We start from the raw sequence: 22,290 nt of genomic DNA on the forward strand, positions 1-22,290 counted from the left end.
TTATGTGTCAATTTCATCCAAGTATTAAACAATCCAAGAATGTATTGTACAAAAACTTTACTAGATTCACTTTTGTCTGTAAGCTTTTATACTTATTGTACATTGACTTCATGTATTTGGTGAAAAATATAATAGTACAAAAAAATTATATTTTAATTACACGTACTGGAGTCATATTTTGTTAAAAAAAAATGTAATAGCACCGAGGATTACTAATTTTTTTTTTACACGTTATAAAGTTAGATGGAAGTTTATGACAATTCAAAATTTTTTCAAAATTCATTCGGTATTATTATTTTTTAGCTTCAAATAGTCCCGAATTTGCTTCTATTTGAAGTCGATCAAAATGAAAATTTATTTCGTAAGTTGTGAAAACATCTCTGTTTTATAATAAAAAGTCTCCATAGAATTTTATACTTTACGTACCGCCTCATTACCTTTCTGAAATCACAAGAATTGGCGTAAGAAAATAACTGAGATTATATTATTATAAATTATAATGATGAAATAAATTTATTGAGTTTTCATTACAATTGTCATTACGTCGATATTTCTCTAGTTCCGTCTCCTTTTAATTTTACTGCCATGCGCAGATCCTTTTCCTTTGAAAAACTTTTTATTACCCTGTGATTTTGTACCACCGTCTTTAACGCCAAATTTCTTTTTTTGTCTGTAACTATACTTTTCATCATCATATCTGTTTTTATTACCAAACTTTTTATTCTTTTTTTCACCGTTTTTAACGTTTTTGTCGAGCCTCGATTTCTTTGTCTTGTATTTAACTGGATATGAATTTGGTCGCTTGTCACCAGTTTTTGGTCGCCCCGAAAACAAATCTGGAATACAAATGAAAGAGCACCTATTAACATTATTGTACAGAGATTAATTTAATGATATGAGTTTTGTTTGCACTACGCCATTACCTTTATCAGGTTCTTGGCCAACTTCCTCTCTATAATACTGTGCATCGTCGTCTTCCTCGACCTGATTGTCTTCGTAGGACTCTTTTGCAGCTTTGTGCATAAGCACGTCACTTTCCGATCTTTGTTTTTTCATACCCTTAAGACTTTTCTGTTTCTCCTCTTCCTTCATTGCTTCCTTTTTCTTTTTATTTTCTTCCTGTACCTTTTTCCGATTTTCTTTAAGCTTCTTTTTAACCTCACGGCTCTTTTGTATTTTGAGTATTTCTTCCTCGGTTTTATGCACAAATTCATGGTACATAACTTGTCCATCCAATAATCCATCTTCAACTTTTATCAGCTGAAACAGGGTTACAAAATATTTATTCTTTGCCTTTATCCCAAGTACATGAAATATTTATCAGAAAACTGGAATATATTTTTACCTGCATTGTTATTCGAGGCCCTAGTTCGATGAGTCTGATTGCGCTCGTGCCACTTTTGTGATTACCTCTGGACGATAATTTCTGGGGCAGGGTAACATGACTCGTGGGATCCTCTTCTGCTTCGCTTTCAGAGAATGTGGGTTTTGTAAGGAATTCTGAAAAGTCTTGACATTTAGAGAGATTGGGCACTTTAGCTTGTACTATTTTCTTAACTCCTTTTGATAGTCCAACTGGTACCATTTTTATAGCGTAATGCCTGAAGTCTATTAGCTTTGTCACACTGTTGTAGTTAAGACAAACACAACGACGAATTGTGCTGAGGTTTACCTAGGAAACAATCCCCAAAATCCGTTAAAAATTCCATGCCAGAGCTCTATATTCCTATGAAATAAAAAGGTATTCCAGGTTGAAAATACTTACAGTGGTAAGATTAATTGTTGGAAACATGTTTTGAAACATCGATGTCATGAGTTTCATTTGCATGCCTTCTCCGCTGAAATTATTCAATACCATCAATGGAGAGTGTTTGAAAGCTTCTTCAAAGACCATTTGCTTCTTTATCGTTGAAACTACATCTCTCGCTAGTGAGAAACTGGTTATTTTAAAAGATAGTGTGGGCCCTCTTGGTATTCTATAATTTTAAGTACAGGAATTAATGAAATCCTAAGTGGTAATCACTTATGGACAGTTTAAGAAATCAAAATGTGACTGTAGATATGAAATTTTCAGATGCAAGCAAGATTTTGTAATACTCGTATTACCTACAAAGTTTCAGGTACATTCCCAGTTCTGTTCGTGTAAAAATGCACATATGAGAAACGTGGAGAGCACCAGAAACCGAAACGAAATCTTTAATCGTGTTTCGTTTCCGAGCTTTTAATGATGATGCTGTGTATGGTTCCATAACTCTTCGAAAATCCTTAGTTAACTCCAAGATATGTCCTCCTGGAAGTCCACGTTGTATAACAAAAGAATGAGGAGCGCGCACCAAATCCACAGGCTCTTCGCTGTTTATTTGTTTGTTCCGCTTTACGCAGCGGCCCTAAATACAGTATAAATCGTGAGTTATATTTGGATAGGTATCTATGTTTGATGTGTGACGAACCGATTTTTAGTATAAATTTATTGGTCTGTATGGGCAGAATTTTACAGATACTTTTATTGAGGTTATGAAGAGAGCACTAGATATTAATTATGTCTATATTTACGTTTACTAGGAATGTTATTTCATTCATTTGGGAGGAACAACTATCGCTCACCTTTTTCGAACGTCCCATCTTAGAAAAATTTTTCGAGAATAAAGTTTCGTAAACAAAATCTTGTACGCACGTTGCCGACGTGCTTCGTAACCTCAAATTTGGCAATCTGTGAAGTGTGCACTCTGCGCAAGTGTGGTCCACACACCACACATTGGTGGCATGGGTGCCATGGGTGTCAGGTTGGACAGCTGACGGGATTTAAAGTTGTGCTTGGCTTGTGCTTGTTTTGTAGTCGTCTACCCCATGAACATATTCAAGGATATCAATTGAACGAAAAATGATTGGAATTCCAAAAAGATATTTATTGTGGTTCGCGCACGAGCACGTCGATTTCAGGATAGCGGTATGGAATTTTTCAAATTTGCAAACTTCCACTAGATAATGGTTGAATTAAATTGTCATTTTTGAGGTTAATGTTATAAAACCTCGAATTTGTAACAGGAAATCGAATCTATTTGTGAGATGTACGATATTAAAGTCACGACAATTCTGAGGCCTGACGAGTATGTAAGTAAATAAATAATTTTTCGACTACTCACCGACTTATCACTGCTACAGTTCCTACAATTTTTAGGTTATGTTATTATTCCACATCTGGTGAACATAATCGAATGTTCACCACTGTTGTTATCAATAAGTAGATGTTGCAATAATGAACCAATCTTCAGTAATAGCTTTGCTCAAACCACAATTTACCTGGGAGTATTAGCAAAATTGGATTGAAATGATGAAATTTTTTACATTTTCTCAAATCTTTTTGCTCACTGGCGCAACATTTCTATCATTGCTAACTTTTCTATAAAGTTTACCCCTTCATTAATATTTTCTTGGATTATTTCTTGATACATAAAGTTTACTTTGCATCTGTACCTTTTAATTCATTGAAAAAAAATGTATTTAAATTTAGCCATATTGGATAATCGAGTCAGATTCAGAAGATGCTGTAAAAAAAATTGCTAGCAGATCCATATCGCTTCGTTCCTGCATTGAATTGTGGGGTGATGGGGGCAGCCATGAAGATTTGCACAGGAGTTTGAAAGAGTACCCGCAAGAAAACATGAGACTACATCTTAATAATGAAAAATCCTTCAAAGTTATTGTTGAAACATTTTGTAAGCATTTTTCACAAGATGAGAAAATTAAGAAAATAGAGGTAATGCACTATCTTGTATATTTGAAAAAACAAGGTGATCTTTACTATCTGATTCTGTGAATTAATTACAGTCCTTTAGTTATCTGCCAATAGAGGGTCCTGTAAATTTGCAAAATCCAGATACAGCATTGATGTATATAGAGTATTACGGACTAGATCCTAATACAATACCTGACAAACCTTATCACCTTTTTTTCGGAAGACTGGTAAGAATTATGAATTATCGTTTTGCGTGGATTTTATGATCAAATAAATTTTGAAAATCGTTTTAAAATTGTCGCGAAATCACAATAATCGTGAATCTTGATCATTTCACGTTATTTTTTCAGGTGGCTGATGGCCAGAGACAATTAATACGTAAACTATCTCTCAAAACGCGAAATTTTATAGGAAATACTTCAATGGATCCTCAATTATCTTTGATAATGGCCAATCAAGCGCAAGTAAAAAATGGAGATTTAATTCTCGATCCGTTTGTTGGTTCCGGGTCGCTACTTGTTGCAGCATCTCAATTTGGAGGGTACACTCTCGGTACAGACATAGATTATCTAATGCTTCATGCACGCACAAGGCCCTCTCGGATATCACAGAAGGTACACATCTTCGTTACTTTCATTAAAGTAGTTTTCTTTTATTCTTTCCTTATTGCTCAATATTGTTATTAACCGGAAACAACGATGGTCCTAAAACTATGTTACGGTCATGTCAATGCAAGAGCTTGAATGCCTTTAACTCTCTCTGTTTTTTAGACCAGAGGGAAAGACGAAAGTATAGCATCGAATATGAAGCAATATGGAACAAGTTCATATTACATCGATGTCTTAGTGACAGATTTCTCTTTACCTGTCTGGCGTTCAGACATGAGAGTCGATGCAATTATCACAGATCGTAGGTTCAATGCATCACATTATTATGATGGGCATACAATACAAGAGTTTAAAATCGATCGACATTGCGAATAGTAATGAATCCGAAAACTTCTTAGCAATTGAATTTCAGCTTTAAAATCATCTTAAATCTTGCACAGCTCCATATGGAATAAGAGAAGCAACGGAGCGTGTAGGTACCATAAAAAGACAGCCTGTAATCGACCAGCATCAAGTAGCTAGTCATATACCTTCTAAGATTGACTACGGGCTGCCTCAGATGTTCGTTGATCTGCTCTCATTCGCTGCGAATCATTTATGTATTAACGGCAGATTGGTATGCTGGTTTCCTTTGTTCAGGTAAGAACGTAAAAAATATGAGACTTATGATAAACTGACAACAGACTGCAGACATCAAATGGTTAAAATTTTCGATGACTATATATTTTTTTGATAATTCTGAAAAAAAAAAAACAAGGTTCCATTTGCTACTAAGACCCTTTAAGCCGAGTCTGCTGTATTTCAAAATATGTTTTAATTTTATTTATTTTAATACAAACAATCCATAAACAACAAATGTTGCACATAATAATAATTTAAGTAATAAAAATAATGTGCTGTGTTGAATGTCATGTAAATGAACGTATACATGATCCTACAGGGAACACTATGCAGACGAGCAGCTTCCTTCACATCCATGTTTGCAATTAATTGCCAATTCGGAACAGATTCTGAGTACATATACAAGTCGCCGCTTGCTCACTTATAAGAAAATTCGAGATCCTCAGGTACATAGGAGCATCATGAATTTGCAAATTTGAACAGTTGGTAGAAAGATTTCATTTCGCTGTCTGCAATGAACCTTACAGAATCCTATATATTTTTGTTCTAAGCTTAAGATTGACAGTTTTTGTTCTTTGTAGGATGATGATCCAATTGATGATTCGAATGTATTAGACTTCCGTGTAAGATATTTCGGACATGGAGATGAAACAAGAAAAGAAAGAAGAATGAAGAGAGCAGAACAGAGGGCAAAGAATAAAGAGAATTGGGAAAAAAATATTAAGTCAAAAACTGCAAGATGACTAAATCTTTTTTAAATGTAAAAGTGGTAAAAGTTTATTTAACAAACCTGCTTTTTACTTTATTTAAAACGCACTTTTACACGAATAAAAATATTTTTTTACCATTTATTATTTCTCAGCAAAGACATCATGCGAGTAGAAATTGCAAACGTGGTCTTTTTTCAAAATACCACAGTATTTTTAAAGGTGCTATTCGACTTCAATTCTCAAGGTCGCCTAAATGTTGTTCATGTACCGTCACATCAAAAGCTCTTCACGTATAGATCCCGTTTCAAAACATACGTAGACATCCATGGATGTCAAAAGCAAATCTATGAACTCATGTTTTGTCAGACCGACAGTAAATAATCGGTATTATTATTTATTTTTTCATTCAATAAATTTAATATTCATGATGAATAATATTAAATAACAATATAAACATATTCTTTTAGAAACCTTCACAAATAGGAAATACAACTACTGGAAAGATAATTTCTTACAACAGTGCCATACACGAAATACATCATATTTACGTACCATGTGGAGTTCAAATAAAATGCAAATAAGCAGTGTGTATACTTATGTATACTTAACTTGATAAATATGTATACTGTATGCATATGTGATATACTAGGAAGGTTTCATAGTTCCAATGGATCAATGTTTCAAACACATCAGTAGATAGCATCTCTCCGTACATCCATCAGCGTACCAAATACATATACATTCATATAATATATGTCTATGACTCTAATTGTAATTGCCCTAGTACATCTACAACATTTTTAACATCTTTCTCTGTCGCTTTTAAAGCATACCTTTTCTGAATTTGAGTTGCAGCCCAATTGCCAAGCTTTATTGCATCCTTTTTCTTTGAAGCAGGACACTTTGCTGATAAAGCAATGTTGTTTGCCACCTATTTAAGTTAGCAGATAGTATTATTCTCAAATCGTCTACTATTTCCGACAAATTTTCTGCCCTAATATAATTTGCTTATATAGAGAACACTTCTGAAAACTTACCAATAATAGCCCATAAAGTGCTCGTACGTTGTTGGGATTCAACTTGATTGCTTGAGCGAAATAAGTTTTTGCCAATTCCATATTATCGAATCCACCCTAGATGATAAAATATTAGATTCGTTAAATTTATAGGACAGCAAAATTAGAGTACTTAATCTCTACTTGAAGTGAATATTTCATTTCTATTTAGGTAATACTACAGAAGAGATGCGTTCATTCACTAACCTGGGTATACTTAATTTCTGCATATCGCTGATAAATCAAATGACTATGAGGGTTGTGCAAAATTAATTCTTCCATGCAAAAAGCTGCTTTAGCATACTCTTGCTCTTGCAGGTATAAATCACACAATTCGTGCCATGCTTCTTGGTCACTCATGAACCTGTTTAGAGAATGTCAGTATTTTAATCAAATGAGTAACAGGTTTTACAACTAATTCCTGATGCGGATGACTAACTTTTTCAAATACTCGGTGAGTTCTTTTATAGCTTCAGTTATTCGACCTTGTGCCTTTAGAATTGCCAATCTTCTTTTTCTTGGTGCTGCGTTAGTTTCATCTCTTTTGATTATGGAGTCCAAAATCTTGAGGGCCTCATCGTATCTGCAAATGAACACATCATTTGTGCCAAGTAATTAGAGATCATAGAATATATATAATCATGGCAATTTTCAGTGCATCATCATTATAAAGTTAATGTAAAATGGTTGTATGTAATACTTTTCCAAGGCTTCCATGTGCATTGCGTGATATTTCAGCACCCTCAGGCTGCCTGGAAATTCTTGCTCCAATAAATCAATACATTCTTTGGCAACTGATAAACGATTGCAATCCAAGGCAGCCACACACACTTGTTCTAAGACTAAATATTCTATAAAATAATAAATACCGCAATATGAAGGTCAATTTTCACGTAATATTTCATTTTTGGTAAGGGTTAGATGAATAAATATTTATTATGAGGATTTTTACTTTCGTTTCCTAATTTATGGATCTTCTCTATTAATATGGATTCCCATAGCTCAACCACATCTTCACTCTTGCGTTCAGAATCTTCTCGCCAAGTTCTGAACAAGTCTCGTACATCTGTGGATTTGATTTGAAAATTGATTAGCCGTATAAATTTTTACGTACGGTAAAGTACTGCGATGCAGTTGGCTACGCATGCACATATTTGCATTTAGTCTGATACTTGATTTTTCATCATATTTAGTATGAAACAAAAATTTGCAACTGTGATATTGTAGCGAGATATAGCTTTATGATTTTGTTTTTGAAATCTCAGGCTCGTACAACGTGTCCCCAATTAAATATTATACACGTTATGTAAAATACCTGTCTTAATACATATGATAATATATAAATATGTATTTAAATCTAGTTGATTATGTCATAGTTGGGTAATGAGGCAATATGTAGCATGAAATTCAGAAAAATGAATATTGATACATTAGCGTTACATATTGACTTACTTGACAAATAGAGGCATGTAAGCTCGAGTATCGAGCTGAGTTTAGGTTTAATTTTTCAATATGTGCATGTAAAGAGGACAATGTCATCGTCAATTTATCAACTTATTATAAAGACGTACCTGTCCAAGACATATTATCATAATTCCATGGCATTTTTTATCTACCGAACAGAAGACCAACAGCCAACAATACGAAAAATTATTCAGTCAATTGGTCAATAAAAGTTGATTACTTAAATCGAGGTTATACGACAGAGTTAGCAGAAAATTTACTCTGTCAAACTAACGCGATCACAAAAACTTGACTCACTCTTTACCGAATCTAGAAGGCTGCGCATTGCAATTCAAAAACAACATGTATATGATATACGTAATACGTACACATACCTATGTACGTATGTCATATGTATGTACCACTGAACACATATTTATCATTCGACGTGCAGGCCGTATCCGCATGATATAGATTAATTAATCTAGTTGTTTTATACCGCTAATAGAAGGTTTAACAATATTTTTCATCCGTTTGTACGTAGAGTTTGATTGTAAGCACGAGAGATTTTATAGTTTTCCTCGACGAATTACTGGATCCGCAATGTGGAGTAATGGATATTAGCGCGTGAAAGTACATTTAATGCACTAAAGAGTACATCGTCATGTGTAGAGTTTGGGGATGAAAACATTTTGCAAAATATTTAAAACTGTATTTGAGATTGTGGTATAAATTAAGTTATGAATCTTAAATATTAATATAGAATTTTTTGCTTCTAACTAGAAATATGATTTAAAAAATCGTAATCTCAAATAGTAACGAAATATGTGCGCATCCGTAGGTAGGATAGGTAAAATATTTAAATTTTTGCGAAACAGCTAAAAATACATAGGTATAACAAAGGTCGGGAGTAGAACAGGTGTTTGAATGTTTTGATACAGATGGCAGCGGATAGTAGTATCTGGGTGGCGCTCAGCTCGTGGAATAATTTCTTGTCGCTCTCATTCCTCGTTGGAATATTGCTCGTGCTGTTATCTGTTGTGTTTTTGGGCTGTAACTGTACGAAAAACATGTCCCTTTGATAATAAATGGTTGAAAAAAGCTCAAGGTGTAGACATGGAAAAATCGGTTCGTGTTTAACCGTGTAGTAATAGTGACGATTGGATGAAAGGCAGGTGTAATTTAACGGGTGGATGGTAGGCTCGTGAATTAATAGGATATCGATTTGCCCGCACAAGTGCTGTGCTGGCTGTAACGCACACGACCGAGCAACTAGGCAGCCATGGACGTCGATATTTTTGGGGCACAGTCCGTACGGACATTGAAATATGACCATTTAACATCGTCAAAGGCCTGATAAAAGGCAATATGTTGGTAATCAGGGTCGCGAGTATAGCGAAGTAGTATTAAATAAAGAATAACGCGAGGGCGAAACTCTCGTACAACGGTGGTTCGTAGCTAGTGTTGTGTTTGTGTGTATTAATCGTCCGGTGCATCGCGTTTCGTTCCTTGTTCCCTCGGTTCCTTGTCCGTGATAAAGTTCATCGTACGCGTATTGCAACGTGAAATATATATTGCTGAAAGGATATTGAAAAACGAAGAATTTAATCCAACGCAGTCTTTGTCAAAACCCATACAATGGAGCTTGGAAGTAGCATGAGTTCAGGGGCAGTCGCCTGTCCCGTTTGCACTTTGTATTTACGCGAAGGTATAAGCTTGCAAAAGCATTTGGATACTCACCCCAAGGAACAGGTAATCGAAGCTCTGATCAAGGCGAGCACGTCGCCAGCGCAGCAGCCTCAGTTGAACCTTTCTCAACCGGCACAAAATCCCATCCATTCACCACCGAATCCTGTGGCTTCTCAGTCGCCGTACCCTGTAGGGCCAGTATTTGAATGTCCTCCGGTAGCCCCGATGATGTCACCTCAATTTGCCTCCTTCAGTTATCAACAGTTTGTTAACAACGGGACAATGATGATACCACAGTACGCGATGGCGCCGCAAGCCAATCAGATGATGCAAATGCTGTACAATCCCTACGGTATGTATCAACAGCAACAGATACCAGCGGTTCAGATGATCGCTCCTATATCGAATGTACCAACAACGTCGAGAAGCAGACCTATGGTCTCTGTGGCTGGTGACAGTGGCGCCAGGAACATCATTCCACCTTTAAATAGTGCCGAACTTGAACCAAAGCAAATTTTACCCGAAATTGAAGCAGAACAGGTTTTACCTGATGTTGAAATGTCGGTAGGTTCAATGCCTTTGTCCAGGGAACCAACGGTAAGCACAAATCAGCGGGAAGGTGAGGATCAAAGTGATCGGAATCAGGCACAACAAGGGCGGCACGATTCAATCCCTCCTCATCAGGATGGCAGTAGTCGAATTGAGTATGGAAATATTGTGCAGAATTCAGCAATGAGCAATAGTACAGTCGAGGATGACGGCGATAAGGGAGAAAGCGTACTACCTGACATAGAGGATACGGAATCGACCAGACCTACACAACAAGTTCCCATACAGCACGAACACACGCAAACTCAGAACAGTGAGGAATTTACTCAGAACTTTGAAGGGGATTCTGAAAAGGAACGTAACAGTCGATTAGCTATTATTGAGATTGATTTAGATGCAGAAGATAATAAATTAGATAATGAGGAACAGAATTTGACGGAACATCGTGAGAACATGGTCGTTTCAGTTGAAGAAAGTATGCCTGTTGCGAGAGTCAAGGGATCGAATGAACAACCTGAAGTGGAACAATTGGAGCGTTTGTTGATAACCATAATGGATACTGAATTCAACGTTGATTCGTTAAAGAGTAAAAATGAGAAGATTGAGGATGAGGAAAGAAATGAGAAAAGCTGTGACCAGGAAGTTATTGTAGGTGATAGAGAAACTAGCGTGATACAAGAAGTAGCGGCAACTTCCAACATAGGCGGATCGAGAAGTTGCGTAAAGGTACCGGAGGCTGATCGGATTCGAGAATCCTTTGCTCTTAACAAAGATAATGATGACCGTCATACATCAGTTCAAACGGATGTGATTGAAACTTGTGCTCAAGAGGCTAGTACCCACTTTGCGTATAGTTACAAAAATAGCATATCTGCTCCTGCTTCGCCGGCTACTCAGAAGAGCTCTTATCGGCTTAGAACTTATTCGACCCGTTCGGAAATGGGATCGAATGAAAACCTAAGTTCTTACCCTGTTGGTTTTGAGGCAACAACGCTACTGGATGAGGAGGACAATGAAGTGGATGAAAAACGAGAGTTCAGGGATAACTTTGATGAAGAAGACATGGAGATTGATGAAATTACCAGCCCTCATACTCCATTTACAAAACATAATGAAAATGTTGAGTGCGTCAGGTCTCACACACCATTGTCAACTTTAAGCGGAATCTCTGGCCTTAGAGTAAGAACCGATCTCAGCAAACCTTGTTCGCCAGCTTCGACACATTCCTTTCAACATCTTGACACAAATAGCCTTTGTCCAGAAGATGATGCTGAAGAGATGATAGACCCTGCAACCGAAAAAGATCCTATAGATTGTATGCAACTTCAGAGGGAAGTGGAACTAATGGAAAACTTGAAGAATATTTCACAGAAATTGCAGCCAAATCATGTCTACCATCAATCTGTGATAACTGAAAATCTCGCCACCTTCGCTATTGAACATCACTCTCAGAAATCCATGACTATCCACGATCGTTACACGGAGATAAATCGTAACAATACTGATAATCTTTTAGACTTATCTGAACCATCGGAACCAACGACAAGTACAGATTCGAAAAACTTCCAACCCGACAAGTCTATTCTTCACAAACCAACTGCAGAATTGTTGAATATCAATGAAGATGCACATCCAGGACCTATGAACGTACTCGAATTTGATGGACTTCAAATTCTGGTCCCTAGCACATTCATTAGTGAATCTTCCCAAAAAGCGGTCAGTGCAACAAGTCGACAATCTATGGTAAGCAGCGAGGGTGGGGTGGAGGCAGATGAGGAAATCAAGAGCGTTAACATGAGGGCGGATGAAATCATGCCTCCAAGGGGAGAATTATCGGAACAAGAAAGCAATGGATGCCATGAACCTTCAGCATGGCAGGTAAGAGAAGATCGAACCTTGAAGGGATAATGCTTTTATTATGTAGTGTGGGAGATGAGGATATTTTCATCTTAAATGTAGTTCATTATCGATTAGATTAATTACCCATATCTGCCAAATGATTAACAGGTAGTAGGTATTTGTAAGAATTTGATTATAAAAATTTCCGATTTATAATATGACAAAGATTTGATTCTATTTAAATTTCAATAATTATTGATGAAGTAATTTAAAGATGAATAATCAATAATTTTCGTTGCTGTAACAACTTTCCTATTTCGGCAGTAACTAATCAAAAAAACAGTTGTGTCCTATAGGTAGATGTATAAAGGTTTTTTCAAATAATTTTTAATTTGCTCGGCCCAGACCACAACTGCTATAATTGCAAAAATAGATACATCCTTTTGCATGAAATTAATAAAATAGCACTGATTTATTCAATGTTACTTCTGGGTTTGTGTTTTAAAGAAATTTCACTCACATCACTTAATGAGAAGTAAGTTCTTACTTGAAATTTATTTTTGCCAGAAAAATTAATTTTTTTTTTCGGGTGTATTGATATATGTTTTCCAAATCTAATTTCTCTTTTGACAGTTTTTTATGTTGAGGAAATTGTAGCCTGTATATCCATTTTACATTTCTTACTACAATTCCGATCAAAGTCATGTAGCTTATACTCAGTAATGTACCTTTGTTTTCTGTTTTTTAATTTCATATCTTGAAAACAGGTTTCTCGAGATATTTATTTCTCCAGATATTGTCAAGTAATTAAATGTTGCGTTGATATAATTTCTTAGCAAAGCTGTACACATCATTTTGTGTTTAAGCTGTTGAAAATTCATTGTAAATTTCTTTTTGCCAGCAGTTGTACATGGGTCAGGAATCGTCACGGATGTCGACGTCATACGATTTAATGGCACGTGAGAGTTGGGAGGAATCTGAGGGATCAGATAACGAGATTGGAGGCCCTCTTTTAGACAGTCGTTCATTGGCAACTCATTTCACTTCCAGTCTGTTTCTGGACCGTGATAGAAAAACTCCTACAAAGCGATCTTTCAAGTGTCCGCATTGTTCGGATGTTTTTGATTGTCCGAAAGAACGTAGAGTGCATACAGGGACTGTACATAAAGAAGCAGGACCTAGCAGCAGCAGAGATCCCATGGAGGAACCTGAAGTTAAAGACATAAAATTACTAGACGGACGAATGAATGTGTTCGACGATCTCTTTGTTCCAGGGCTGCATGTGCAGCAACCTCTTCTTCATCAGCTTCAACCAGCCCACCATACTCCGGATCTGACAAAGTTGGAAGTTGATAGGAAGATTGAAAACTTGATTGTTCCAACATCTATTGAAATCTCTTGTTCGATTTGTGGGCAAATGTTTAATAGCGAAAAATCATTGCAAATACATCATAGAAGGGTACATGTTTCCGAGAGTAATAAGCGTGTGCGGGAGAGCGCTAAGTGTCAAACATGCAACGAAGAATTTCCATCGGTTGTTTTGTTTAATACACACTTGAAGATTCATCCCTTGGAATGTGGTCAATGCGGTAAATATTTCTATAGAAAACAAAACTTCAAACTACATATGAAACGACACCTTGGAATAAAGCCTTTCCCTTGCACTGTCTGTGACAAAGCATTTCTGACTAAACAAAAGCTGGATGAACATACCAACGGTCACACCGGTAACGCTCCTGTCAAGTGTAACTTGTGTAACGAAACTTTTAGACGTTATTCGAACTTAACTCAACACAAAAACCGGCATCATTTAAATATAAAAAAAAAACTAAAGGACTATATTTGTCACTGTGGTGAAGTGTTTCACACAAAGAAAAAATTGGCTTGGCATAAAGAAACGCATGACGAAAAACCGAAGGCATGCACTTACTGTAATGAGAGATTCATTCACATGGCCAGTTTAACGCGACATATGCGGAGAGCTCATAATCGTAGATTTGTTCCTGATGCTCAAAGGGAAAATGAAAATGTCGAATGTCCTATCTGTAAATGTATTTATTTACGCTCATCCTTGGCGGTGCACATGCGAGTTCATAATGGAGAAAGACCTTACGAATGCCAAGTTTGTTCTAAGGCGTTCAGCACAAAATGGAACCTACAACTGCACAAATGGACCCATGCTGCGCGCAGTACAAAACCTTTCAAATGTAACCAATGTAGCGCCGCCTTTTATCGTCACAGCGATTATACAGCTCACATGAACTCTCACCGTAATGTACGACCTTATACATGTAACTACTGTGGAGCACAATTTATCCGGAAATATAATTGCCTACGACACGTCAAGGAACATGAAGAGAACAAATCGTACACGTGCGATATTTGCAACAAAACTTTCCATCGATCTTACTACCTTAAAGAACATTTGCGAGTCCATTCTGGCGCCAGACCATACACGTGTCATATCTGTGGTAAATCTAGTAGTACCAAGTCAAATCATAATAAACATGTGAGAATTCACCATGCAAGGGAACCTGTAAATACCGAAAACTAAAGGACCCAAGGTCCACCTTTGGAACAGCATTATGCTGTGTCGAATGGTCTAAAGTACTGGGTCTATATTATTTATTTAAAGTTTGGGTCACTATACGCCTCGTTTCTAGAGAATTAATTATATTGTTGCACATTCAAGGCAAGGTGAATCAAACATTCGCCAGAAATTAAGCGCTGAGCTCTCATCGGAATTAGAGATTTATTTTTTCGAAACTCGGAATGTTAGATCAAATGATTCTTGATATAACAGCATGCTCAAATATGATCGCCCTGCTTAAAAAATATTTAAAACAAGTTTTATCAAGAATATTATTTGCTTATTTTACAATTATAATCTAGTAGTAATCTGTATTTATAAATTTTAACAACTATTCTTCGCTCCAAGCATGGAATTATCAAAGTTTATTTTTAATCAAATTATCAGCCACCAATCATTTTTACTCTACTCAATCAAACGTCTGCCAGTCCTATTGCGTGATTAATTTTCAATTCCACTAGTTTGAGAAATCTGAAAGCATACAATGCACTTTCAAATATTCGAATTTTAATACCATGTCTAGTAGATACTATTAGTTATTATTTTTAGCCATGAAATAACCTGGGGTAAAACGAAATCGGCAGTGTGATAGAAAAAGAAATTTAATCAAATATAATGAAGTGTAAAATATTATTTATTCAAGGAATTGACCAATTTTTGTGAGTTGCTTTAGAAGTGGTCACGAATGGTTCAACTTTGATAATGTTATGCTCTGCAAAAAGATATATCTGCTGTGATAATTCCATACCTTGAAATGTGGCCCTCTTTGACCGACATTGAAATATCAATGTTGAATCACATACTTAAAACTTGGCTATGTAGTATTAGAGTGTCAGGTAAGGTTCTTTGACATAGGCCACTCTGAGCGACTCACAAACAGAGGTGGAAGAATAGAGGGAAATTGATTGTGATGGTAATCTTTTGAGTCACGATAGAGTTAAAACTCAAAGATATGCATACTAATATTTCATTAAATGAATCTGCATTATACAGTGATTTTTCCTGTATAATATATACGTACTTGTACTATTCAACCTTTAAGGCATTATTCTGTTGTAAATTTATTTTTTGTTTTATTTTATGTTGAGCATGATTGACGTCTCATGAGATTTAATATGTTACTTTTTATTTTGAAAAACTTGCACCGCAAGCTAGAAAAAACTAGTAAGCCAGGGCGAATGACTGTGATACGTTTCATACTTTTATTTCAATGTGTCTGGTGCACCCAGACGAAAATTGTTAGTTGAATTTTAAGAATAAGGAAAACCTTGAAAAAATTTTTGATCGTCCGTAAAAGTTAGTGAAATGCATTATCAGAGATTTTGGGATTCTTTATATCGCTGTGACAATTTTCTTTCCTTGCACGATAGCTTTATGCCTTGGAATCAGTAGATTGGATAAAAATGCGTCCCTAGTACTAAAATCAATGTTTATGAAATTTGATCAAATTTGCAATAAATTTGAAAATTGAATATGATACTTAGATAGGACAGGATGTTTTGTTACTGCGTTATGATCCGACAATCTAGTTTTGTAGGTCCAGTGACTTAAGACCCTAACTACTTAAAATAATAAATATTTGTTAACAAAAGTTAACTACCTATTACCTGTGTCTCAGAGACTCAAGTAGACCTCTGACAAATAGAGGGCTACACAGTGAAACACGTTTGCCAACTAATAGTAATTAATTATTACGTAAATCTAATTAACCGAATAATATTACATAATTATCAAAACTCTTTGATGTGTCAATCGTTGTAAGTGGTTTTTTTACAAGGAACTATTTTACATAAAGAGTGCATATTGCAAGTTTGCGCGTCGGTGTCCAGTGTACTAAGTGTGAAAGGCCTGTATTGAGTTGCGTATGATCTTACATAAAGGGTCTATTATTTACTATTATTAAGATTGAATTAATATTAACTATTACATTTAATAGTTATAAATCTTAGTTGTTATTCTTCTATATTTATATATTTTGCAATCATTAAGGTGATTTTTATTGGTAGTTTTTTAATACCAAGACTGATCGATGTTGGTGCTCCATATTACTCCTAAATATCAGCGGTTCTTCTTCATTAAATCGAAAGTTACTTCACCCCACGTAGATTTCAGTCAGTTGAAAATTAAAGCAAATCTAGATTTTTTTACGATACTGCTTCGCATCAGACTATTGATTGAAGTCAGTGATTCGTTCAATGTCCAAACTAGTAGTTAAGTTTTATATTTTAAAGAATGAATAACGAGAAATGGTTTAAGTGCGTCATTTTGATCTCTATTAAAGATAAGAATTAATTTCTCAAGGTGCATCTAACCTAGAATGATTGGCGTTTGCACTAACGCTAACAAGCAATCTACTACAAATGGTTGAAAAATTCACAGGAGTAATATGGAGGTAATTTCCGTACTGCCTGGGTTATATGATGACTGTACTTTTGAAGATGAGTCTTCTTAGCGTGATTGGTGTAATTAAATTACATAAAATAAGCCCCATGTCATTACAGAGCTTCAACCAAGCACTTGCAATAATTCTTCTCAATTACTATGACAATTGGTCGAGATTTTTAGTAAACACGTCAATAAATATATCTGTTCGAAATAGAAGAGAGAGAATATTTTGATAAATATAATTGGTTGCATCTCGGTTATACCTTGGTTTGTAAATGATGTCCTGGATTTTAATCAAGCTTATTTTTGAAGGGGTCTGTATATCTGCAATCCCCGTATTTTAACAATAATTAAGACAAGCGTGTATGTATATTTGATCTTTATTGTATAATTTATACATCACGGCACCATGGCCAGAGTTTTTACACAACCCACCTAGAGCCAACATCGTAGTCATCCAAATGTGCAATTGTGTAGCTAAGCAGCATGCGCGTTAGATTAGACGCAGTACTGTATATAATGTAAATATGTACATCAATTATATTTTATAATAGGGCCAATCAATCACCCGGCAATTGAATATTGTATGAAACTTGATTCATGCTATACGAAGATACAGATAGGATAATTATTATCATTAAACAATTAATAAATCAACATGTGTACACCTTAATAAAAGTTATGTATTGAGGTACGTTTCTTTGTAAATAAGTTTCTTCTAACGTTGATCTATTCATATATAGTGTTTGATCACCATGTTTTCATATCCTGAAAATATCAAGGATGAACGTCAAACTATTTACTAAATTGAAACATTCTGCAAATTATCCCGAATGACGGTAAAAATAATACAAGTATATATATTTTACATTTTATAAACGATTTAATTAAGTATAATACATGTTATTCTTATATCTGTTTCATCTCGGAACAGATATTTTTGCATTTAAATGCGCTGTCAGATTCAAATTTGAACGTATTTTCCAGCCTCGCCACTATAGCGCTCAGATCACAGGCGGCCATCTTGTGAAAATTGTGGAACAATTGCTGGCCCCTCGATTACCGACAGAAGACAGAAGGGAATGTGCGTCGAGAAGTCGGGCGCGTCAGAACATCCGCTCTGTAGTTCGCGTCGGTTCGCATCGCGATGCAGTTATCGTATATATTCGGCGCGATTGTTTTGTATATAATTATACTGTGCTCAGTGCCATAATTCATTTGTAAATGTTCTATTTATCTAACAACTTGCTCGTGTTAAGCGAAAGTAAATTATTTCTCAATAAATAAAAGTGTGATGTAAAGGTGCGTAGTTGACCAGTAATGAATCAGTACGACGAAATATAATTTTTCAAGTGCTAAACATTTGCCGATCGCAGTTTGTTTTATGCAGCTTCTTGGAAAAAAAAACGACACGTTATTTGCTCTGTAAAGTCTCCGTCGACATCTTTGTACCTTTTCTATTATTATACTTCGATATTTATGTATCGGATTTTATGTTAACTGTAACATTAACTTATTAATTACGTACTATATCCGTAATCATCTGACTGCGATCAGCGATCAAAGTTCGATTTGAAATGATACGAACCTATGTTTACCCGGACGCATTCATGAATATCACGAGTTACTTATTCCAATGTTTTGTTGCTTTTGTATCCGGCTGATTCGCCTAAGTGAAACTCATATGAAAGATTTCCACTTATTGTTAAGGTGAGAAATTTTACTGTTATTTTTCATGCGTCAGTTTTTAGACGTTTATAAAATTGCTATTGTCAGTTATTCGAATTATCTTTCGGCTACGGGAAGTAAACTGATTTTCGGTCATCATTTTAATAATTATGTACGGAGATCGACGACAATGTAAGTGTTTGTGGTTCAAGCGATCGGAGTATATGGAAGTGAACTTTTAGCATCGCACAGGCGGTAACCGAATGGATGTACTCTATGGGTCAGCCAAAGTAAGTCTAGCACACAATTTATTATTTACAATTTTCTGGCTTACGACTCTAAATGACAGACCATGCATGCACAAATATTGTTGCCATGATTTTGCGTTGCCTTAACACCGCGTTTATATCGTCCATTTAGAAGAAATCAAATTTCGAATGGCTGTGAAAAATTGTGCGCCTGCCGATACGCAACCAAGTACAGACATGTATATATAAGTATATATATCATCCATAGAGATATATCGTCACCCGATACTCTACTTCATTGTCGATAGTAATCAAAATGGAAATAGCTTAATTAATGAAACCATAGACTTATATATAAAATAGACTGAGCATTAGGTCGGAGCGAGTGTCCCCTGAACCTCGATTCCCCCGTTTTTGGTGCTATCCTTGTCTTACATCCGCAGTTGATACTGCCATCTCTTTCTAGCGATCTCGGGGTGGGGATATGTAGGATGGCATACCTGCAACTGCCCCTCACTTGCCTTTCTCTTCCCCTCTAAGCGCTTGGCTCGGAAAACCCCATAAGAAAGAAAGAGACAGCATCAACAACGATAGGCGTTCCAGGGGTCGAGGGAAATGGCCGGGGTGTTCAGTCTACCTTATAGGTATATAAGTCTATGAATGAAGCTTTATGTTTATGTTATTGTGCCTTGTGTATGCCTACGTGTGTGTCACTGCGATGCGCAAATTTGAACGCATTCATTCAATTGTTTCGTGGAAAACGTGAATCACGCAGATTTCTTGCGTTGCCGGTACCTAGTTTGCAAACTGTTTTAATTTCGCGATACACCGGACTGCTAGTTGGACTTGGACATGTCCATACCTTTAAACTTCAACGATACAAATCGATATAGCACGATATTTCGATGAATAATGATATCGAAGGAGATATACTAGGTTGAGAGTTGTTTCTACACGTGAAGTCTGTTATTGATTAACAAGTGTATATTCGTACGTGTCTTGGGATAACACAACCTAAAAAATGTCATCTAAACGGAAGCCGGACACCCAAGTGCCGGCAGAAGAAAGCGATTTACTTTCGATTCGGCCGCTTGGTGCCGGACAAGAAGTTGGAAGATCTTGCATTATGCTGGAATTCAAAGGAAAAAAGATAATGCTGGACTGTGGAATACATCCAGGTCTCTCCGGCATGGATGCTCTTCCATTCGTTGACTTGGTAGAAGCCGATGAAATCGACCTGCTTCTGATATCTCATTTTCACCTCGATCACTGTGGAGCCTTACCTTGGTTTTTGCAAAAAACTAGTTTTAAGGGACGTTGTTTCATGACTCACGCGACAAAAGCTATATATCGCTGGTTGTTGTCCGATTACATAAAAGTCAGTAACATTGCCACGGAGCAGATGTTGTATACCGAGTCTGACCTAGAAACTAGTATGGATAAAATAGAGACGATAAATTTCCACGAGGAAAAAGATGTCTTCGGTATTAAATTTTGGGCATATAATGCTGGCCACGTTCTTGGCGCTGCTATGTTCATGATCGAAATTGCTGGTGTTAAAATACTGTACACAGGTGATTTTAGTCGGCAAGAAGACAGGCATTTGATGGCTGCCGAAATACCAAACATTCATCCTGACGTATTGATAACTGAATCCACCTACGGAACTCACATTCATGAGAAGCGGGAAGATCGAGAAGGAAGATTTACTAATTTGGTACACGAAATTGTGAACAGAGGCGGAAGATGCTTGATTCCTGTATTTGCCCTGGGACGAGCACAAGAGCTACTGCTAATCCTGGATGAATACTGGAGCCAACACCCCGAGTTGCATGAAATTCCCATTTATTATGCTTCGTCTTTGGCCAAAAAATGTATGGCAGTTTATCAAACTTACGTTAACGCGATGAACGACAAAATACGGAGACAGATAGCAATTAACAACCCTTTTGTATTCAAGCACATATCAAACTTGAAAGGGATCGATCATTTCGAAGACATAGGACCTTGTGTCGTTATGGCATCTCCTGGTATGATGCAGAGTGGCTTGTCCAGAGAATTATTTGAGTCTTGGTGCACTGATTCGAAGAATGGAGTAATAATCGCCGGTTACTGTGTAGAGGGGACTCTAGCCAAAACAATCCTCTCCGAACCCGAAGAAATTACAACCATGTCTGGTCAAAAATTGCCTTTGAAAATGTCAGTGGATTATATATCATTCTCAGCCCATACCGACTATCAACAGACGTCAGAGTTTATTAGGATTTTGAAACCACCACATGTTGTATTGGTTCATGGGGAACAAAATGAAATGGGCAGATTAAAAGCTGCTCTACAAAGGGAATACGAGGACGATCCACACACCATAATGGAGATACACAATCCTAGGAATACAGTGGCAGTAGAGCTGTATTTTCGTGGTGAAAAAACAGCAAAAGTTATGGGAACTTTAGCTATGGAAACTCCAAAACCTGGACAGAAGTTATCAGGTGTTCTGGTGAAAAGAAACTTCAATTACCACGTACTGGCGCCTTGCGATTTATCGAAGTATACCGATATGAGCATGAGCCAGGTGGTTCAAAGACAAAGCGTACATTTTTCTACATCGTTACCGGTATTGAAACATTTGCTAACGCAAATTGCTGGAAGCATAGAAAATATCGATGATAAAAAGATGAGAGTATTCAAAAATGTTGATGTTATTGTAGAAGGAAAAGTTGTCACAATGGAATGGATAGCGACTCCTGTAAACGACATGTATGCAGATTCAGTTTTGACTGCAATATTGCAAGCTGAAATGATGGAACAACCGCCGAAAACACTCCCTGCACCAACGAAAATGGACCGAATGCATTTCAAGGAATGTCTGATAGAAATGCTTCAAGAAATGTTTGGTGAAGATTCGGTACCCAAAATTTTCAAAGGCGAAAAACTGTATGTTACAGTTGATGGTAAAAAGGCTCACATAGATTTGTTAAATTTAGAAGTAACAAGCACGGAGGATGAAACCTTTCAACAAATAGTCCAGACTGCCGTTTCCAAGTTACATCAGTCATTGGCTCCGCCATGCGATACTTTATAAATTTTTACATTTACAACCTTGTAAATCTAATTCATTAAATATTCCATATCGGATCGATATTTTCAAC

The 22,290-nt window shown here is 36.3% G+C and overlaps 5 protein-coding genes across 9 annotated transcripts; 3 read left to right on the top strand and 2 right to left on the bottom strand.

The window, feature by feature from the left end:
- Positions 1-282: 282 nt before the first annotated feature.
- Positions 283-2,728, bottom strand: ppan (Brix domain-containing protein peter pan). 2 transcript variants are annotated; one of them, XM_046632109.2, is made up of 7 exons: positions 2,605-2,728; positions 2,107-2,387; positions 1,766-1,976; positions 1,346-1,672; positions 924-1,260; positions 532-836; positions 283-441 (listed from the first exon to the last, which is right to left on the bottom strand). In XM_046632109.2, the coding sequence occupies exons 1-6, from the start codon at positions 2,620-2,622 to the stop codon at positions 556-558; spliced, it is 1,455 nt and encodes a 484-aa protein (XP_046488065.1). In that variant the 5' UTR covers positions 2,623-2,728; the 3' UTR covers positions 283-441; positions 532-555. The 2 variants fall into 2 exon arrangements, with proteins under 2 accessions (XP_046488065.1, XP_046488057.1); XM_046632101.2 differs by lacking the exon at positions 283-441 and having other exon boundaries at positions 480-836.
- A 28-nt stretch (positions 2,729-2,756) lies between these two features.
- Positions 2,757-7,004, top strand: LOC124221797 (tRNA (guanine(10)-N2)-methyltransferase homolog). 2 transcript variants are annotated; one of them, XR_011176815.1, is made up of 10 exons: positions 2,757-2,947; positions 3,046-3,111; positions 3,512-3,757; positions 3,829-3,963; positions 4,087-4,350; positions 4,507-4,645; positions 4,785-4,983; positions 5,285-5,411; positions 5,547-6,059; positions 6,143-7,004. XR_011176815.1 is itself a non-coding variant. In XM_046632119.2 (9 exons), the coding sequence occupies exons 1-9, from the start codon at positions 2,882-2,884 to the stop codon at positions 5,706-5,708; spliced, it is 1,404 nt and encodes a 467-aa protein (XP_046488075.1). In that variant the 5' UTR covers positions 2,757-2,881; the 3' UTR covers positions 5,709-7,004. The 2 variants fall into 2 exon arrangements, 1 of the variants encoding a protein (XP_046488075.1); XM_046632119.2 differs by having other exon boundaries at positions 5,547-7,004.
- Positions 5,140-8,485, bottom strand: LOC124221827 (ER membrane protein complex subunit 2-A). The gene is made up of 7 exons (XM_046632166.2): positions 8,302-8,485; positions 7,683-7,796; positions 7,431-7,581; positions 7,170-7,313; positions 6,938-7,094; positions 6,713-6,808; positions 5,140-6,606 (listed from the first exon to the last, which is right to left on the bottom strand). Exons 1-7 carry the CDS (start codon positions 8,333-8,335, stop codon positions 6,433-6,435), a joined length of 870 nt encoding a protein of 289 aa, XP_046488122.1. The 5' UTR covers positions 8,336-8,485; the 3' UTR covers positions 5,140-6,432.
- Positions 8,486-9,137: 652 nt separating this feature from the next.
- On the top strand, positions 9,138-18,899 carry LOC124221778 (uncharacterized). 3 transcript variants are annotated; one of them, XR_006883864.2, is made up of 3 exons: positions 9,138-12,289; positions 13,152-18,064; positions 18,213-18,899. XR_006883864.2 is itself a non-coding variant. In XM_046632071.2 (2 exons), exons 1-2 carry the CDS (start codon positions 9,812-9,814, stop codon positions 14,802-14,804), a joined length of 4,131 nt encoding a protein of 1,376 aa, XP_046488027.1. In that variant the 5' UTR covers positions 9,138-9,811; the 3' UTR covers positions 14,805-18,079. The 3 variants fall into 3 exon arrangements, 2 of the variants coding, with proteins under 2 accessions (XP_046488027.1, XP_046488041.1); XM_046632071.2 differs by lacking the exon at positions 18,213-18,899 and having other exon boundaries at positions 13,152-18,079; XM_046632085.2 differs by lacking the exon at positions 18,213-18,899 and having other exon boundaries at positions 13,155-18,079.
- Positions 18,900-19,696: 797 nt separating this feature from the next.
- On the top strand, positions 19,697-22,289 carry Cpsf73 (cleavage and polyadenylation specificity factor 73). Its single transcript, XM_046620380.2, has one exon. The coding sequence runs from the start codon at positions 20,163-20,165 to the stop codon at positions 22,221-22,223; it is 2,061 nt and encodes a 686-aa protein (XP_046476336.1). The 5' UTR covers positions 19,697-20,162; the 3' UTR covers positions 22,224-22,289.
- Position 22,290: the final 1 nt, after the last annotated feature.

Source organism: Neodiprion pinetum, chromosome 1 (assembly GCF_021155775.2).
Source record: "Neodiprion pinetum isolate iyNeoPine1 chromosome 1, iyNeoPine1.2, whole genome shotgun sequence".
Lineage (NCBI taxonomy): Eukaryota > Metazoa > Arthropoda > Insecta > Hymenoptera > Diprionidae > Neodiprion > Neodiprion pinetum.

Coding starts and splice junctions, on each gene's coding strand:
- ppan (XM_046632109.2), bottom strand. Junction 1,673..1,765: donor CAACAATTAATCTTACCACT/GTAAGTATTTTC, acceptor ATTGTTTCCTAG/GTAAACCTCAGCACAATTCG. Junction 1,261..1,345: donor GGCCTCGAATAACAATGCAG/GTAAAAATATAT, acceptor ACCCTGTTTCAG/CTGATAAAAGTTGAAGATGG.
- LOC124221797 (XM_046632119.2), top strand. CDS start 2,882: ATGATTGGAATTCCAAAAAGATATTTATTGTGGTTCGCGCACGAGCAC. Junction 4,646..4,784: donor CGATGCAATTATCACAGATC/GTAGGTTCAATG, acceptor AATCTTGCACAG/CTCCATATGGAATAAGAGAA. Junction 5,412..5,546: donor AGAAAATTCGAGATCCTCAG/GTACATAGGAGC, acceptor TGTTCTTTGTAG/GATGATGATCCAATTGATGA.
- LOC124221827 (XM_046632166.2), bottom strand. CDS start 8,335: ATGCCATGGAATTATGATAATATGTCTTGGACAG. Junction 7,797..8,301: donor TGATAATATGTCTTGGACAG/GTACGTCTTTAT, acceptor TCAAATCCACAG/ATGTACGAGACTTGTTCAGA. Junction 7,314..7,430: donor CACATGGAAGCCTTGGAAAA/GTATTACATACA, acceptor GTTCATTTGCAG/ATACGATGAGGCCCTCAAGA.
- LOC124221778 (XM_046632071.2), top strand. CDS start 9,812: ATGGAGCTTGGAAGTAGCATGAGTTCAGGGGCAGTCGCCTGTCCCGTT. Junction 12,290..13,151: donor ATGAACCTTCAGCATGGCAG/GTAAGAGAAGAT, acceptor TCTTTTTGCCAG/CAGTTGTACATGGGTCAGGA.
- Cpsf73 (XM_046620380.2), top strand. CDS start 20,163: ATGTCATCTAAACGGAAGCCGGACACCCAAGTGCCGGCAGAAGAAAGC.